This window comes from Lasiosphaeria miniovina (genome assembly GCF_030549165.1).
Source record: "Lasiosphaeria miniovina strain SMH2392-1A chromosome Unknown B0T26scaffold_4, whole genome shotgun sequence".
In the NCBI taxonomy this organism is placed as follows: Eukaryota; Fungi; Ascomycota; class Sordariomycetes; order Sordariales; family Lasiosphaeriaceae; genus Lasiosphaeria; species Lasiosphaeria miniovina.
This window is the reverse complement of record NW_026848223.1, coordinates 2,661,839-2,677,392: the sequence shown is the minus strand read 5'-3', so window position 1 is coordinate 2,677,392 and position 15,554 is coordinate 2,661,839. Positions and strand designations below refer to the sequence as shown.

The window sequence follows — 15,554 nt, the reverse complement described above, 5'->3', positions numbered from 1 at the left end:
TCTTCGCTCGCATTTTTTTCACCTCCGCAGTCTAGGTTTATTCATTCCGCTGGGTCCTCTGCCACCTGCGATATCCCCACAGTCCCTATCTCCTCTGCCAATATCTCCTCTGCCAAGTCTTTCAGGAACTCATCAACGTCCGATTGGTCGCCTCTCAACAACAAATCAATATCTTGAAGCTCTGTCGGGTTTAACCTCCTCGGGAGCTCGATAGCATACGAACTGCCAGAGTCCTGTTTCTCGGGATACCCCCGGATACCTGTTAGCAGAGATCACTAGAGGCTGTATTTCCTATTAATTACGAGGAGCGAAAGATTAGACTTACACCAACGAGGATATTAAACCCTTGCGGAAATATTAGGCTGAGGTACCGGCTGAGATCTTTCTGCCTAAGGCCTTTTGATGAGATGGTGATTTTGATGGTGCTGTGTTCGCCACTACCGCATATGGAACCGGTCTTGACGCTAGCTGCGGAACAAAAGCTGTGAATACTAGATTTTCTTCTCAAGGGATGAAGAGGGGCTGCTTTAGACGCGGAGTCGCTCAGGCTTTTCGTTCGGTGAGTGAGGAAGTCCAGAACAGGTTCGCTACGGGGGTGCTCGGTGAGTTGGCCGCTGCCACTGGCAACTTCTTTCGCGTTCGGCTCTGGGGGCTTAGTGCACTTTGTGTCCAGGAATCTGGCGAACCCTTCGTTTGCGAAATAGACAGCAAAGCTGGGCCACGGAGACTGCTCCTCTGTGAGCGCCATCCAGCGGTTCCACCTGTCTTTGTCCCTGAGCCGCTCAAGAACAGGTCCCGGGTCCGCTCCCAAAGCCTGGGCCTGCCGGGCGTGATAAAGAAACTGGTCAATTGTATATGAGAGGAGGGCTGGGTAGTCCTCCAGTTCCTGAGATTCAATTGAGACGCCCGTGTCCGAGCAGTTGTCCGGCAGTATTGGCATGGGCTCGTGATAGGGGACGTCGGGGTCTTGGATAACGCTGGCTGCCCATCGCGTGATTGCGTCCATGCTTTCCGGCTCCGTCGGTGATGGACAAGTTTTGCTATCTTGCCTATTCTCGGGCGTCCCTGCTCCGGACGCGAGGATCGGCTCTAGCAGTACGTGCGGATGCTCCTCACCCCGGGCCTCTGCAGCCTTGATCCGTGCTTCAACCAAGGCGTCCAGTTCGACAATGTTCAGATAGTCTAGACAGGTAGCAATGATGGAAACGTGACCGTCGCCCAGGACTCTGTCAAAACCGGGCTCAGAGCAGGATTCCTGGCCCCGGAGGATCTGGAATCCTTCACCAAATTGGAAGAACTGGTGTACTGAGTCGTGGATGGCCTGGATGATCCTAGTTTCGCCGTGGTCCAGGACGAATGATCCGGCTCCAGCGTATTTGGATGCCGTCGACTCTGAGCCCTCATCGGCGCAGGGTTCCACCGAACTGCTCGTAATTTCCAGCAATCCTTTGGAAATGGCGCGGATCTTTCTTTCAAGATGGTTATCACCCCTGGTAAAGTACTCCGTGGCCCGCCATTTCTTAAGTGACGTGGGCGGCAGTTGTTGGATAAAGGCCAGGGCGTGATGCCACTCGTGGAGGCGGAGAGGCCGGGCGGATAACACGGCCCACTGGAACAGCCGCAAGGTGTGGTCTCGAGATTCTGGTTCGAGGGCTGCGAAGAGCTGCGAGAAGAGATCTTGAAGCTCGTTCGGCAGGACATCGAGGTGGCTCAGCAAGGACAACAGTCCGTCCCCTTGTTCCCATTTGTCCACCACACTATCCACAACCAAAACCGCCCACAAGAAGACGCCCCTGGCTTTTGCGAGGATGGCATCTCGCAGCAGTGGCCACTCTGACTCCTGGGCAGCAATGCCGAGCTTGAACCTCTGCTCCACATACGTGCTGATGTCGCGCGTGTTGTTCTGGTCAACCAGGATACTTGGACAGCCTGCGATTACGATGTTGGGGAAATGCCTGCAAGATAGCATGACGTTAAGGTCGACATTCAAACTGTAGGCTCTCTGGGTAATACTCCTCCAAAAGTAGGCAATATCCCGCATGTCGTGACACTCGTCTAGCGCGTCGACGAAAATGTAGGTTTTCCTACCGGCCAGCTGGCGTGTCAAAACGCCGGCCAATAGTCGTTCGAGCTCCTCCCCAGTCGATTGAATACCGGCACCATTGCCCGGTACCCTGTGGGCTTCGTAGCCGGCATCTTTGCACTTGTCGTGGAAGCGAGACGCAGCCCAGGACAGCAACTCTCGATCCTGGAGCAGAAGTTGGCACAACAGCGATCGAAGGGCGCCGAGTTTCGAATAATGCAGGCTGTTGCTTTGTTTGGCGTCGAAGAAGTGGGCGGCGACGCGGCAGGCAGAACCACCCTGTTTTTGCCGAACGGTGCGACGATACGCTTCCCCCATCAGCACCGACTTTCCTGAGCCGGGCTTTCCCTTCAGCTCAAGCATCCCCTGGTGGTGGGCTCGGCTCTGTCCGCTGAACCATCCCGTGTATAGCCTGTCTTCAAACAGCCAGTGGCCCGTCCGCTCTGCTGGCTCTTTCAGATTCCGACAGCGAGTGTGCATGCCGGGGAACCAGAGGGACTGCAGCAGTTTCTTCTCAGACGCACTGAGGCCGCCGATATTGCTACCGTTGAGTTGGATGGAGTTGATGCTCGGTGAACGCACGCCAGGTTTTGCTGCTGCATCATTGTGTTGTTTGTTTTCGATAGCCATGCAGATAGACCTCAGCTCCCCGGCAACCTTTTGGAAACCAGGGTCATCGGTGCCGGTGAATCGGCACATGTCCCGATGGTTAGCGTGTATAGTTTCTGCGTGTTCTCGTGGGTCGCCCAGAGACGACGAGTAGTCTGGGACCACCTTGTTTCCCAGGATACTGAAGTTGATGGCCGTAAGTCCGAGTCCCTCTTGGAAAGTCTTGACTCGGAAGTTGTGTTTCTGCCATAGTCCCGAAAAGGACTCTTGAGCACGCTCCAGGTCGGTGGTCTTGAGACCGAGTGCCTGCAGCATGGTGGGTGCTGTCTGGGCGCCCAAGGCGCTGATGAGAAAGCGTGCCCGCTCCCCAGCAGCCGCAAAGTCGAGGCTTCCCCGATGAGGCGTTCCGAGAAACACGGTAGCGGCAAGAGACTCGACAATATTTTTTTGTTGAGAATCGGCGGACACCGAGGACGCCGCCAGAGCCTAGATCAACTAGATAATCAGAACCTCAACACGAAAGATGTCTTAAGCACTTGGGAAAGAGCGGGTACTTGCCTCTTTGACCACTATCCCACCGAGGCTGTGGGCCACAAAGATCAACGGGCGATCGGGGTCGAGTTCTCTTTCGCTTTCTCGGCAGAGAGCAAACAGGAGGTCCTTGGCATGTGAGTAAATTGTGTTTTGGCTCGTGGCGGACGTCATGTATTTGGTGATCATAGTGTCGTAACCATACATGACAATGCGAGCCCGAGGACACATGCTCGGGAGCAAGTCGCATGGCCAAAATATGGCGGCCGGATGCGGCGGCTCCTTGGAACCTCTGAGTTTTGACGTCCACCAAGCCAAGGTCCTTGCGGGTTTGTGAAGGTTCGGCACTGATGTTGAGGACCATGTGCGGTAGGGGTGTCCTTGCAACCCATGGACGAAAACGATGCTACGCAGCGGGGTCAGCTCACCCCCAGCACCGACGCCGGCGCTGAGAACAAAAGGCAAACTCACTCTACAATGCAGGGGGTGTTGGGCTTGTAAACGACTGTGAGGCCATTACTATACAATGGTAGTTTCGACATTGTAGGCGAACTACAAGTCTTCAACGTTGGGAACTGAGGGTTTTGCGATCAAGGACGAACGTTGGGCACAAGTATGCATCCGCCGCCTAACCCCTCCTTGTGGCTGTGCAAGGTGCGATCATGAGTGGCTAACAGCTTCCGCTCAATCTTTCGAGACCACAACCCGATCACGACCCGCCGCCTTGGACTGCCTGATTACACTCTCTTGCCTTTTCATCCGGGCTTCCGTTCAAATCTACAACATGTTGCTCGCCAGCTACGTACCTATTCCATCACTCCCTTCCACACATACATCACTCTCGTTTGAGTACCTCACGCCATACCCGGCCACGGTCGCTGCCTTGGACCGACTCGACAGCCTGCTCCGCAAAGCCCTCGGCTGGGCCGCATATGGCTACCCATACGCAGACGGCCTCGCGAAGAACGACTCCGAGACAACTGGCGCAGCCACAGAGCTATGGCTACGCTAGACTAGCGACGACATCATTGCCCCATTCACCATAGTGATCGTCTTTTTGCTCACCTTTCTCGTCCTCCTTGTGGTTAAGCTGCTGCTGGGTATGGCCCTCCGCGCTACTTGCGGGGCCGTACGCGAAAATGAAGACCAAAGAACACGCCACAGCCGCGAGCAAGACCGAACGGGACTCGCACGATGCCAAGGGCAAACGCGTCGGCGGCTACGGCCGGGTCGAAGTCGGTGATGATCGCCGCCGCTGGAGCTTTGCCGATTGCCCGAAAGTTTTGCAGAACTTGAGCAAAGCGCCGAGAAGGAGAGGGTGAAAGACTTTAGTCACATTATGCGGTACGAGATGGTTGCATGCCGGATCTGGTAGACGTTGCGTTTGCGCTTTTGGTGTTTTGGGGAGGCTGTTGAAGATATGTGTCGTTTATGTGGCGTCTCTTCACATTGCTTGGGTGTTGGCGGTATGAATGAATGATTAAATTGGGTGTTTTTGGTAAACAAAATAGTTTACATATTTGTGTCTACATTCTCCACTCTCTTCCTCTGTCCAACCTAAACACACTGTTCAATCCAAAGAAATGCGCAAGCCAATGAAATAATTATCCTGGAGCCACGTTCTTATCAGAACAATTTGGCGCTGAAGTTGAGGTTTGGCTTGTCCGCAGCCAAGACGGTGCCATTCCCAAAGACGGTCCCATTCCCAAAGACGGTCCCATTCTTTAAGATTTCAACGCGGCCCAAATGGAATCTAGCCGCCGACGCCTTGTCGATGGTCCCATTAGCGTAGATGATGCCGTTGAATGGCGGGTCCACGGCGGTAGTCGTATTACTACCAGGCGCATCAGTGGCCTGGAGGCTCTGGGGGGCCATCCTTTTCTTGAGCAGCGGGTGCTTGCGGCTGCTGACATCGCAGTTCTGGCTGACCATGTACAGATTGAGGCCCATGGAGAGCACGCGGACCTCGGAGCCGAGCTGGTCGGGGAAGCCGCCTTCGTTCATGTGGATGTAGCCGAGGTAGTCCTGCTGGATCACGGTCGGCCACACCTCGGGACTCATGGCGTTGACGGCGTTCCAGTACAGCGACGGGTTGGTCGGTAAGATGGCGATGCTGGACAGACCGTATGAGTTAGCCGTCAGTAGGTCTGGCGTGCACTGCCACTGGGTCACCGAGAAATCGTCGTTTGTGCCTGCGTCGCGCTTGTTGTCCACCATGTGTGCGACTTGGGCTGCCGCGAGGGACTCGGTATCCCCCTTCTCAGCCCAGTAGTCGTCTCGGTCCATGTAGTCAGGGCCGTGGTAGATACCTGAGGAAGGCCGCTCGTTGGGAATGCCGTCTTGTAACCGACCATCCGTTAGAATAAGAACACGCCCGGCGCCGTTATTCTTGTCGAGGAATGTGTTGGCCTTTAGCCTGTCGAACTTGGTGGTCTTGTCTAGGCCGATACATCTGTTGTTGATGCTCTCTAGCTCGGTGTAGAACTGGTTCGCCTTGTTGGCATCCCAGTACCGGCCTTTCCCAGCTGGTACGTTGAGGTTCATATCGACAATGTACTTAACCCACAGGATAATGACCTCCCCGGGGCTCTCGCTAGTGAACTTGTTGATGCCTGAGATGATGCTGTTGAGCGACTCACCCGTAGCGCCCAAGGGCGCATCGCTGACCTCGTTGTTGACATGGGCGGCCCAGAAGTCATCCCCCTTGACGCTCACAAGTCGCATGTCAAACTAGCGAGCGCCAACCCGGAGCTGGTCATAGGTATTGAGGCCCTGCGTTTGCGTGTTGGACGAATCGCCGAGACCATCCTACGCTTTGCTGATAGTGCTCATACCGGCATCGTGAGAACCGGGCATAACGACGTGGCGTAGCTGTCGGTGTTGCGCACGAAGGTGTCAAAAAAGATGCATTCAATCATGTGTCTATGTAGAATCGAAGGAAAGGGCAGAGGGTCTTTTTTCCTATAAAAAGAATGCTCCTTTCCAACATGTAAGCACTAGGCCGGTGTAGGCGTAGATCATCGCCTAGAAAACATGTAACCCGATTGGGCCTAGTAGTGCAACATCGTGCGCCCACCCGTGCGTTTCTTGGCCTCCCACGTGTCTCCTTCCCGCCAGTCGCCTCTGCTAGCGCCGCAGCCCTTGGTTAGGTAGTTCCACGCCGCCGTTGCGCCGAATCCGCGGTGACGTTAGCCTGCTTTGCGATCCTGCGATCGCGTACACGGTTGACGCGCTGCCGGTGATGCTCATCTGGATGCCGGCGGATGAGGCGCTGACGTGCTACAGGATGGATATACTTATGGAACTTGGGGGGCAGAATTAAAGCAAGTCGCACGAACTCCCTTGTCCAGTGGTAGTACTCAAGGTTGAATTACACACAGCCCGGTGATTGGCTTAGATGCGTTATGTGCCAAGACTGTGGCGTCCAGTGAACAGGGAACGAAAATCAGCTGTAGGCAGACGTTTTGGGCTGAAGTCCGAAAACCCAAGGATCGTAACGGTATTAAATGATTTCCCGTGCCCGAAAAAAGTCTGAACAATTCCACCACGCTCAGCTTAGTGAGCGAACACCCAGCCGCAGCGAAAGATGATGGAGGTTGACGGATACGTGGTTGTCGACCACCCAGGTGTGTTTTCCCCGATTAAGTTGCAACACAGCCCCTTAACATTTTGCAGAAAGAGCCGAGCTGCTGGAAAAGGTTAGCGAATGGCTCGCTCCTACCGACTACGCTGGCGACGGAAGCGGATACGGCAAACACTTGGCTGCTGTAGCGCCCGAGACTGGAGAGTGGCTGCTCCATCGCAACGACCAGTTCCAAGTTTGGAGAGCCTCATCCGACCAAAATGTGCTGTGGATTAAGGGCGCTCCCGGAAGCGGCAAGTCGATTCTTGCCGCAAAGGTTGTCCGCCACCTTGTCGAGGACTCTGCCGTAGCCTTTGGTTTCCTCCGGCGCATCATGTCAACCAACAACACTGTCGCATTTCTCGTTCGCGACTTTATCATCCAGCTGCTACCTCACGCGCCAGGCGCGGACGCGAGAGTGAAGTCGTTGCTGGAATCAAGCAACAGCGATGTTGAGTCTGTGGCTACCCCGGAGCTTTGGCAGCTCTTGGCTTTTATCATCCGTCTCCTCCCGCGTGTTACGTTGGTGGTGGATGCATTGGATGAGATTCTTCCCGGTCAAGAGGTTGAGCTGCTAGAGTGCATCCTGGGCTTGGCTGAATCCAGCGGTGGGCGCGTCAAGACATTCATTACGAGTCGACCGCTTTCACACCTGGAGAGCTTGTTCCAGGATGCTTCGGTCGGTTCTATACGTCTGGTTGGTTCGGCCATTGACGAAGACGTGTCTCGATATGTTTCGCATCGGCTGCAGTTGCAGGCCCAACGCACCTTGTCACCCGAAGACTGTCTCTTGATCCAATCCTCGCTGGCAAAGTCTTTGTTTCTCCAGGCGCGGCTGACCCTGGACGAGGTCCTGAAGAGCGGCAAGACGGTTGCAGAAGCTTTGCAAAGAATTCCCGGCTCGCTCAACGACCTCTACCAGAGCATCCTTGACCAATATTCGAGCGGGTCCCAGGACACGGCCAAGCTCCAGCGACTAGTTCTCCTATGGATCACCCATTCGTACCGCCCTTTACGATTGTTGGAGATAGCTCATGTCGCCATCTTCGAGGGTCTCTTTAAAAATGTCACCATAGCTAAGTCTAATATCCGGTCGTGCTGTGGTCCCCTTATTGAGATCCGCAAAGACGAGACTGTCCATATCTGTCATCACTCGCTAGCCGAGTTTTTGCAAGAGTCTCGTTTCTTCGCGAGTACCACGGAAGGCAACCACCGAGAGATAAGCATGGTGTGTCTAAATTACATGCTATCCGGTACACTCGCGAGCTTGGCGGATGTCTCAAAGTACAGAGCCAACGAACTAGTCACTAAAGCTTCCAGTCATCCCCTGCTTCTGTACGCTTCGAGACATTGGTACTACCATATAACGCAGGCCTGTGTCTGTGATGCCGATGCGTTCGCTAAACTGGACCGCCTCTTAGCCGGAGGGGGTCGGGAGGCCATCGCATGGATCCGGCTATCCAAGCTAGACCAGAAGCTAGAAACTATGGGCATGGATCGAGTGCACTTTGCTGCCCGCTTTGGACTCACCGCTTACGTCCAGCACCTTCTCGCTCAAGGTGTTAACGCAAACAACCAAGATGGCAACCACCGGACGGCTATGATGCATGCCGTCGACAGCGGCCACGAAGAGACAGTCAAGCTTCTCATCGCCCACGGCGTGGAATTGAACGCCGTTGACAAGATGGGCCTGGCAGCGGTCCACTTTGCCGTTCTTAGCAACCACCCAGATTGTCTGCGACACATTGCTGCGGCTGGTGCTACCATCACAGCCTTAGTGTCCCCGGCCGGTGCTGGCGGCGAGGACGTAACTTCGCCCTGGATATTTTCTGTAAGCAGCAAACAGTATCAATTGGTGGAGGACGAAGTCTGCCAACTCCTTAGAATCCAAGCTCGTCACCTTCGAAAACGTCTCACCGCTTCCAAGAACATGTTTTTGGGATGCTCAGCCATGCAGCTGGCGTGTGAGCTCGGGCTGGACGGCATTCTCGAAGTGCTGATCTCGTTCTTGGATCCGGCAACTCGGGCTTCGATTCCACTTCACTGGGCGGCTGCAGGGGGTCATGCGACTGTCCTTAAGCTCCTGCTGCAATACCCGGAGATCAAGGAGAGTATCAACAGCAAGAACCACCGGGGCAATACTGCTCTTTTTGTGGCCAGCCGGTCGGGTAGCCTGGATGCAGTCCAGACGCTCGTAGAACACGGTGCAGATGCACGTATCCTGAATCAAGATAGACGGCCTGACCGCGATCTCATGGCTAAGAAGCACAAGAACGGCGGCTCGCACTGGGGTGGGCTGTCTTGCCTCCATGCTTGGGCTGGCATGACCACCTTGGCAACTGTTTGGGCCCGGGTCTGTCAGTCCGAGAAGCTCACGGTATCTAGTATTCCGGATGGGGTCTTCCTTAGCATTGGTGAAGCGCTGCTCCGAGCAGGGGCAGATCCAAACGCTGCCACATATGATGGTCACACAGCACTATTCTCCTGGGCAACCATAGCTACGGTGGATGCTGATAAAAGCGAGGCGAGCAGGCAGACTAGAGCCGTTGAGCTTCTAATCAGTTACGGAGCTGACCCCAGGGCCCTCAACAGACATGGTCTTACCGCTCTCCACCTCATGAAGGGCCAGCTTGAGGAACTCCCAGCCATCAAGCTGCTTGTCGACGCGGAAGCCAACATCAACGCAGCTCAACCATCCACAGGCCGCACGCCACTACATATGTTATTCCCAAAATGCGGCCCCTTGCAGAACACTATTACGGCCATACCGGAGCTGGCCTTGGTTGGCGCTGACTTCAACCGAAAGGACAACAATGGCAATACTCCCCTTCACCTGGCCACCAGCAGCCTCACTGAGACGAATTCTGAAGAAATGGTCGAGCAGATCCTAGGGGACTTCTTGAAAGTGTGTGATCCCACCATAACAAATGGCGATGGTCATACAGCTCTATTCAAAGCACGGGGCAACGCATTTCACCGGCAGTTTGACAAGATCGCCAGGCGCCTGGTAGAGAGTGGCGTTGACTTAGAAGCAAGAGACAACGAAGGAAAGACGGTGCTTCTGGAAGCTTGCCGCTGGCGGGATGAGTCCATCTTGGGGTTGGTAAAACTTGGCGCCGATGTTCGGGCAAGAGACAAGGTCGGGAAAACCTGCCTGCACTACTTGTTCGGCGCACAAGCCCCCAACTCGGACTTCTACGCCTATCGCGATTTTCCTCGCATTGTCAGTACCCTAACAAATCACGGCGCGGCTCTGGATGCTGTTGACAATGCTGGGAACACCATCTTCCACGAGTTAGCCGCCAACAAGGGCGACCAGCACTGGGTAAGTCGGGATTTGCCCAGGTGGCTGAAAACTCTGCGCGACCTGGTTGATTCCAACCAACATGGCGCTCACTTGCGACGGATTGCCAGCATTAAGAACCACGTGGGCCGGAACCCGCTGCACTCTGCTGCGGCCGTGCCACCACTGAATTCTATTGCTGACGACCAAGAGGTGGCCTGGTGCGACTTCTTTCTCAACCCCAAACTTGGCTTGGATCCCTTACTACCGGATGCCAACGGCGAGACACCACTCCACCTAGCCGCTGCGCTTTCCGAGGCCCGTGCCTGGAAGCTAGTCGAGGCCGGCGCGGACATCAGCCTGGTCTCGAACCGGGGACGGCTCCCTCTGCATGAGGCGGCAAGAGGAGGTAATATCAACTGCATGGCGCTTCTATGTCAGGAGCATCAGAGGAGACAGCTCGCTATTGACGTCAAGGATGAGAATGGAGACACACCATTGCACGAGGCTGCTTGTTCCGGACGATGCGAGTCCGCTAGGTTGCTTCTAGATGCTGGTGCCGACGTCAATGCTGTCAATTGTGCTGGACTTAAGCCTGCCCAGGTGGCTGCATCTGTTTCGGCCACGGGACTCGACGAAAAGCATATTCGCAACGTAGTAGCGCATGTGATGAATCACGTAGCCGACGAAGCAGGTGCTTTGTGGCAATACAGCGAGGAAGAGGACCTGATGAAGGATCCGCCGTTCGACGTCACATTGAGAGAACTAGAGACGCCCGGTCATCAGGCAGTACTTCGACTACTAACGGGCACAGCCGCTAGCACCGGCTCCCCTACCGGTGGCCCATCAGTTACAAGAACAGAATTCGCGTACCGAATTCCTGGCTCAAGAAACCAACCTGAGGAAGTCGTGGGCAACAAGCATGAACAACAGGCTGAACAAGAAGATGAGCATGCCGAAGCCATCCGAGAACTAGTCACCGCCGTCCTAACCCGCCAACACGATAGGATTCGAGATCTCATTTCTCGTACCGGGGCGGAGGCCGCACGCTGTAACATCTTTGAGGGCCACGAAACCCTGGTCCACATTGTCGCCCGCTCCGGCGATCTCGAGACTCTCCAGGCCATACTTAGCCTGGAGGGAGATGTGAACTCATTCAAGCCACCGCTGCTACATGTGGCCGCCGAACGGAAGCAGCCCAACCTAAGCATCATGCAATACCTGCTCAGCCTCGGCGCCAATCCACATGCACAATACAAAGATGACCGGAAATGGCGGCGCCTTCGCTTCCCCTCTTACCCCAGCAACACCAACGTCATGCACCTAATGTCGCTCGGTCACAACTGGTGGCACTCTCACGGGCTGCGTCTGGTTACCCAGTACGGCGGCGATCTTGGTCGTTCCAATGGCGAAGGCTTAACCTGCGCTGCACTCTGCGACGAGGATGCCGCAAACCGCCACCACCACAAACAAGGCCCTTATGCCCCCCTATGCAAAGCAACACTACTCACCCTTCAACAACCCGCCGAGCACGCAGCAGAAGACCTAATCAAGCTGATCATGGACGGCAATGCCGACGCTGTGCGAGCCCTTCTCGAAAGTGGCGCCGCTGACCCTAACCGTGTCTACCACCACGAAGACCGGGACTACAGCCACCAAGGCCATACCATGCTCCTCCCCCTCCAAGCCTGCGTCGACGCTTGGGATCAAGGAGTCCTACGCACCGAGGCTGGCGACCCAGCCATCTCCGAGATCATGGCCCTCCTCCTCCTTCACGGCGCCGACGCGGGGAAACTGCTCCCAGGCACCCAAACGCGTGTTTTCCACCACGCCGCCGCCTTCAACGCTCCCGTACAGCCCTTCCTCGACGCTGGCGTCGACATCAACCTCCGAGATCCCGACGGCGCCACGCCCCTCATCGCCGCCGCCGGGTGGGTCGGGTACATGCCCCAGGGTGGGCGCGAGCTGTTCGCCCTGGACCTGATCGGCGGGGGTGCAGATGTCAATGCCGTGGACGATTCGGGCCAGACGGCGCTGCACAAGGCCGCTCGGTGTGAGTCACACCTCAGCAATCCCCAGGTCATGGACGCGCTGCTGCGGGCCGGGGCAGACGCGGGGATCCGGGATGTCGAGGGCCACGATGCGTTTTATTATTTTTTGCGGGCGGAGCCCGGGAGCTGGGGCATGGAGCACTACCACGTCGGGATGCTGGGGGACCTGTGGGAGGAGGGCGCGGCCGCGGTGGATGTGTATGCGGAGACCGGGGAGACGAATGCGCACGTGGTGATGCGGCTGGTGGCGGAGCAGTTTGAGAGGGAGTCTATCGACCCGGACGAGGTGAAGGCGTTGGGCGACATGTATCGTGGGATGGTGGCCCGGGGTGCTGACCGAGAGGCGAGGGACGGGAAGGGTAACACGCCAGTTTTCGAGCTGGTGAAGGGTTTAGGGAACGGAGAGTTGCCTAAGGATCCGTGGGAGGCGTGGGTTCGGGCGTTGCTGGTTGAGCATGTTCTGTCTGCGGTGAACGATGCCGGGGATACGCTGCTGCATGTGCTGGCGCGGAAGCCAACTGGAGCGGTGTGGAGCCGTGCCAGGACGCCGAGCGCAGTGTTGTTTCGGATGCTGATGGAGTGTGGTGTAGATCCGAAGAGGGAGAACGGGGAGGGTATGTCGGCCGTAAATCTGGCGGCTGCGCATGATAACTCGCTGATTTTGAGTATCTTTGAGGATAGTCAGGGGTAGTGTTGGGTTGGCAACTTGTCGTATTCATACCACGCGTAATTCAGGCGTATATGGTTATCTCGGAAAGGAGTTCGACTTGAATGATGAGATTACTTGAGGATTTCCTAAGGAGGTGCTAGCATCATCCACCAGCCGCAATAGCGTTATATTTGCGCTAGCCCGTCGTGTACCCCGAGACGGGCGGTAAGGGTCGATTATATTGCAAATGGGATCCCTACTACGTGTGGGCGCTTACGAGCGCCAAAATGGGTGCAGATGACGGCTTGAACGAGGGAATCAATCACTTAATCGGAAGGGGGCCACTTCCAAAACCAAGGCAAGTATACCCGGGGTGACCCTAAAAGTGGCCTCTCGCTAAGCCTGGCTCAGCCTAGCTCAGCTTAGAGCGGCAGCTACTCAGCTCCGAAGGAGGAAATAGAAACTCTCGTTGTCGGTTTTGGGGTCATGTAATGGCTGTTTCAACACCCCAAAACCGACCAACTACACTTCCAAAATCAGCCAGCCCCCTTTTTCGACTAGACTACGTGATTCCTCGCCGCTTTTGCTCAGCCCAAATTAGCCCTGGCTCAGCTTCGGCTAATAGCTGCTCAACTAGCCCGGCGCGGTTCCCCAAAAAGTGCAACAAACGGCCCTCGTGTAAGAGCCGGGGTTCAGAACTGGGACACCTGAACATACACAACTTCACAGGACTGATCTGTCCCATCGCTCCCGTGAGAACGCCTCTAATCTTTTGTATTCTACTTATTGCTAGTAGTAGTACGGGCCGCATATTTGTGAGATGCTATTGACAAATGGCCATTATCAACTGCCAGAGATGGAGGTTGTGAGGACCCGTCCACCAAACTGGCCCTCAAGCAGCCAGAGCCGCCCAGAACCCCGGGCCTATCAGAAGCCGCCTCGAGGCCCCACCTACCCCACTGATAGATGAAAACTTATTCGCGAGCACGCGACGCGTTGTTGGACTTTTCCTTCTTTCCTTCCTCAGTTTAGAATCTTCGTCGATAGCACCCAATGGACTGAGTTCACCTCAATGCCTTGCCCTGGTCGTGACACAATTCTAAACTCTTCTCTTCCTTGCTGGCGAAGCAAGTAAAATATATCTCCCTCATTCCCGCATTCATTTGCAACCCCTACGTCGGCTGTACACGACGCAAAACTAAGGCACAGAAACCCCGCGCAGTCAATGCCGCCGAAGAAAGATTACGACCCACCGACACGCAAATCCGATCGACTCTCTAAAAAAGACAGCAGCGACCGGACCCCAACAGGAGAATCGAGTATCACAGCCAAAGTGCCAGACGACACCGTCCTCGATACACCCTCGAGCCCAGAGCTAAACAAGCCCGCCGAAGACCCCAGTGACCCCGAGTCAGAAGTACCTGTCACTACCAACAGCAACACCGAAAGCAGATCGCCCGCTGTTACCGCGCGAGACCCTGATCAAGATACATCTCTCGCCTCTGTCGAAGTCGAGATAACGAACTCCAGCATCCTTACCGAACAATCGGAAGTCAACCGACAATTGACCCATTACAACCTCCGCCCCGCACCAACAGACGACGAGATGATCGCCACAGGTACACCCACCCCACAATCAACAACCGCAGACATGGCATCCTCCACGCCTACCACTACAGAACTTCAAGCCACCATTGCCCGGCTCCAAGCCGAGCTCAATGCCCGCTCCTCTACACCCATTCGCCAATCCAGCGCCGCTCGCGAAGTGACCCCTGCCGATAGCGCCTTCGGAGGCGAGCGTTTCACCCCAACCGGGTTTGCCGCGTACCCTGCGTTCAAAGCCTACGGCATCGATCAGAGAGCCCCGAACCCTGATTACAACCCAAAGTCCCGCAAAGTCGGAGTCGACCCCGGTATTTTCCAGGGTAACAAGGACGAATTCGACTATTGGGTCATCACCCTAGCAGACAAGTTCGAGGAAGACAATACTACCTTCAAGACCGAACGTAGCCGTATGGCCGTCCTCCACGCCGCAACCAGAGGACCCGCCAACGACCTCCTCTCTAGCCGATACCAATCAACCGAATACCCATTCGCTAGTGTGGCCGAGATGGTCGCTAGCCTACAGGCAGTCTACCACGACGTAACCAGGGATCGAAAGCTCGGGAGGAGCTACGTAACCTGATGTACGACCCCCGCGATAAACAGATGGACATTCACCAGTTCATCGGTATTATAGAATCCGTGGCCCTGCGCCTCCACCGCCACCTCTGCGTGGCTGACTAGCGCGTTGTTCCAACATTCCAACCCTCTCTAAACAACTTGGACATGGGAACAAGTAGCTCATAATGAGGCTTTTATGGAACTCGCGGAAACTGCACGTTCACAGAAGATCACAGGTGAGAAATCAGTAGAAAAGGGGAAGAAAGACGGAAGCAGTCAGCACGGAATCATTCAACACTAACCAACTCTGAAGGAGCCATGATTTCTTGAAACAGCTCGGGTTTTAACTTTTGATAATTCCACGACGTTACTTGTATTCCTCAGGAACTTTGTATTGTCCTTGTTGCCGTACGACACGGATGGGAACCAACCCATCGATTTGTCATAATTACCCCTAATGATGGCCCCTAACTCCTGCAACCACCAAGCGAGAACATTAACAACTAATAGGCATCACTCTGGCATCGCAGGCCTCACTCTGTGGAGAAGGCTGCGGGTGTTAT

The 15,554-nt window shown here is 55.4% G+C and overlaps 3 protein-coding genes across 3 annotated transcripts; 1 reads left to right on the top strand and 2 right to left on the bottom strand.

Annotated features, from left to right (window-relative positions):
• Positions 1-32: 32 nt before the first annotated feature.
• On the bottom strand, positions 33-3,878 carry B0T26DRAFT_298556 (uncharacterized protein). Its single transcript, XM_060434241.1, has 4 exons — positions 3,695-3,878; positions 3,251-3,629; positions 326-3,178; positions 33-222 (listed from the first exon to the last, which is right to left on the bottom strand). Exons 1-4 carry the CDS (start codon positions 3,763-3,765, stop codon positions 166-168), a joined length of 3,360 nt encoding a protein of 1,119 aa, XP_060296311.1. The 5' UTR covers positions 3,766-3,878; the 3' UTR covers positions 33-165.
• A 664-nt stretch (positions 3,879-4,542) lies between these two features.
• Positions 4,543-6,154, bottom strand: B0T26DRAFT_298496 (uncharacterized protein). The gene has a single exon (XM_060434240.1). The coding sequence runs from the start codon at positions 5,945-5,947 to the stop codon at positions 4,850-4,852; it is 1,098 nt and encodes a 365-aa protein (XP_060296310.1). The 5' UTR covers positions 5,948-6,154; the 3' UTR covers positions 4,543-4,849.
• A 648-nt stretch (positions 6,155-6,802) lies between these two features.
• On the top strand, positions 6,803-12,967 carry B0T26DRAFT_775977 (ankyrin repeat-containing domain protein; the record flags this gene model as incomplete). Its single annotated transcript, XM_060446608.1, has 5 exons — positions 6,803-6,849; positions 6,899-8,073; positions 8,218-9,202; positions 9,344-12,793; positions 12,915-12,967. Exons 1-5 carry the CDS (start codon positions 6,810-6,812, stop codon positions 12,965-12,967), a joined length of 5,703 nt encoding a protein of 1,900 aa, XP_060296309.1. The 5' UTR covers positions 6,803-6,809.
• Positions 12,968-15,554: the final 2,587 nt, after the last annotated feature.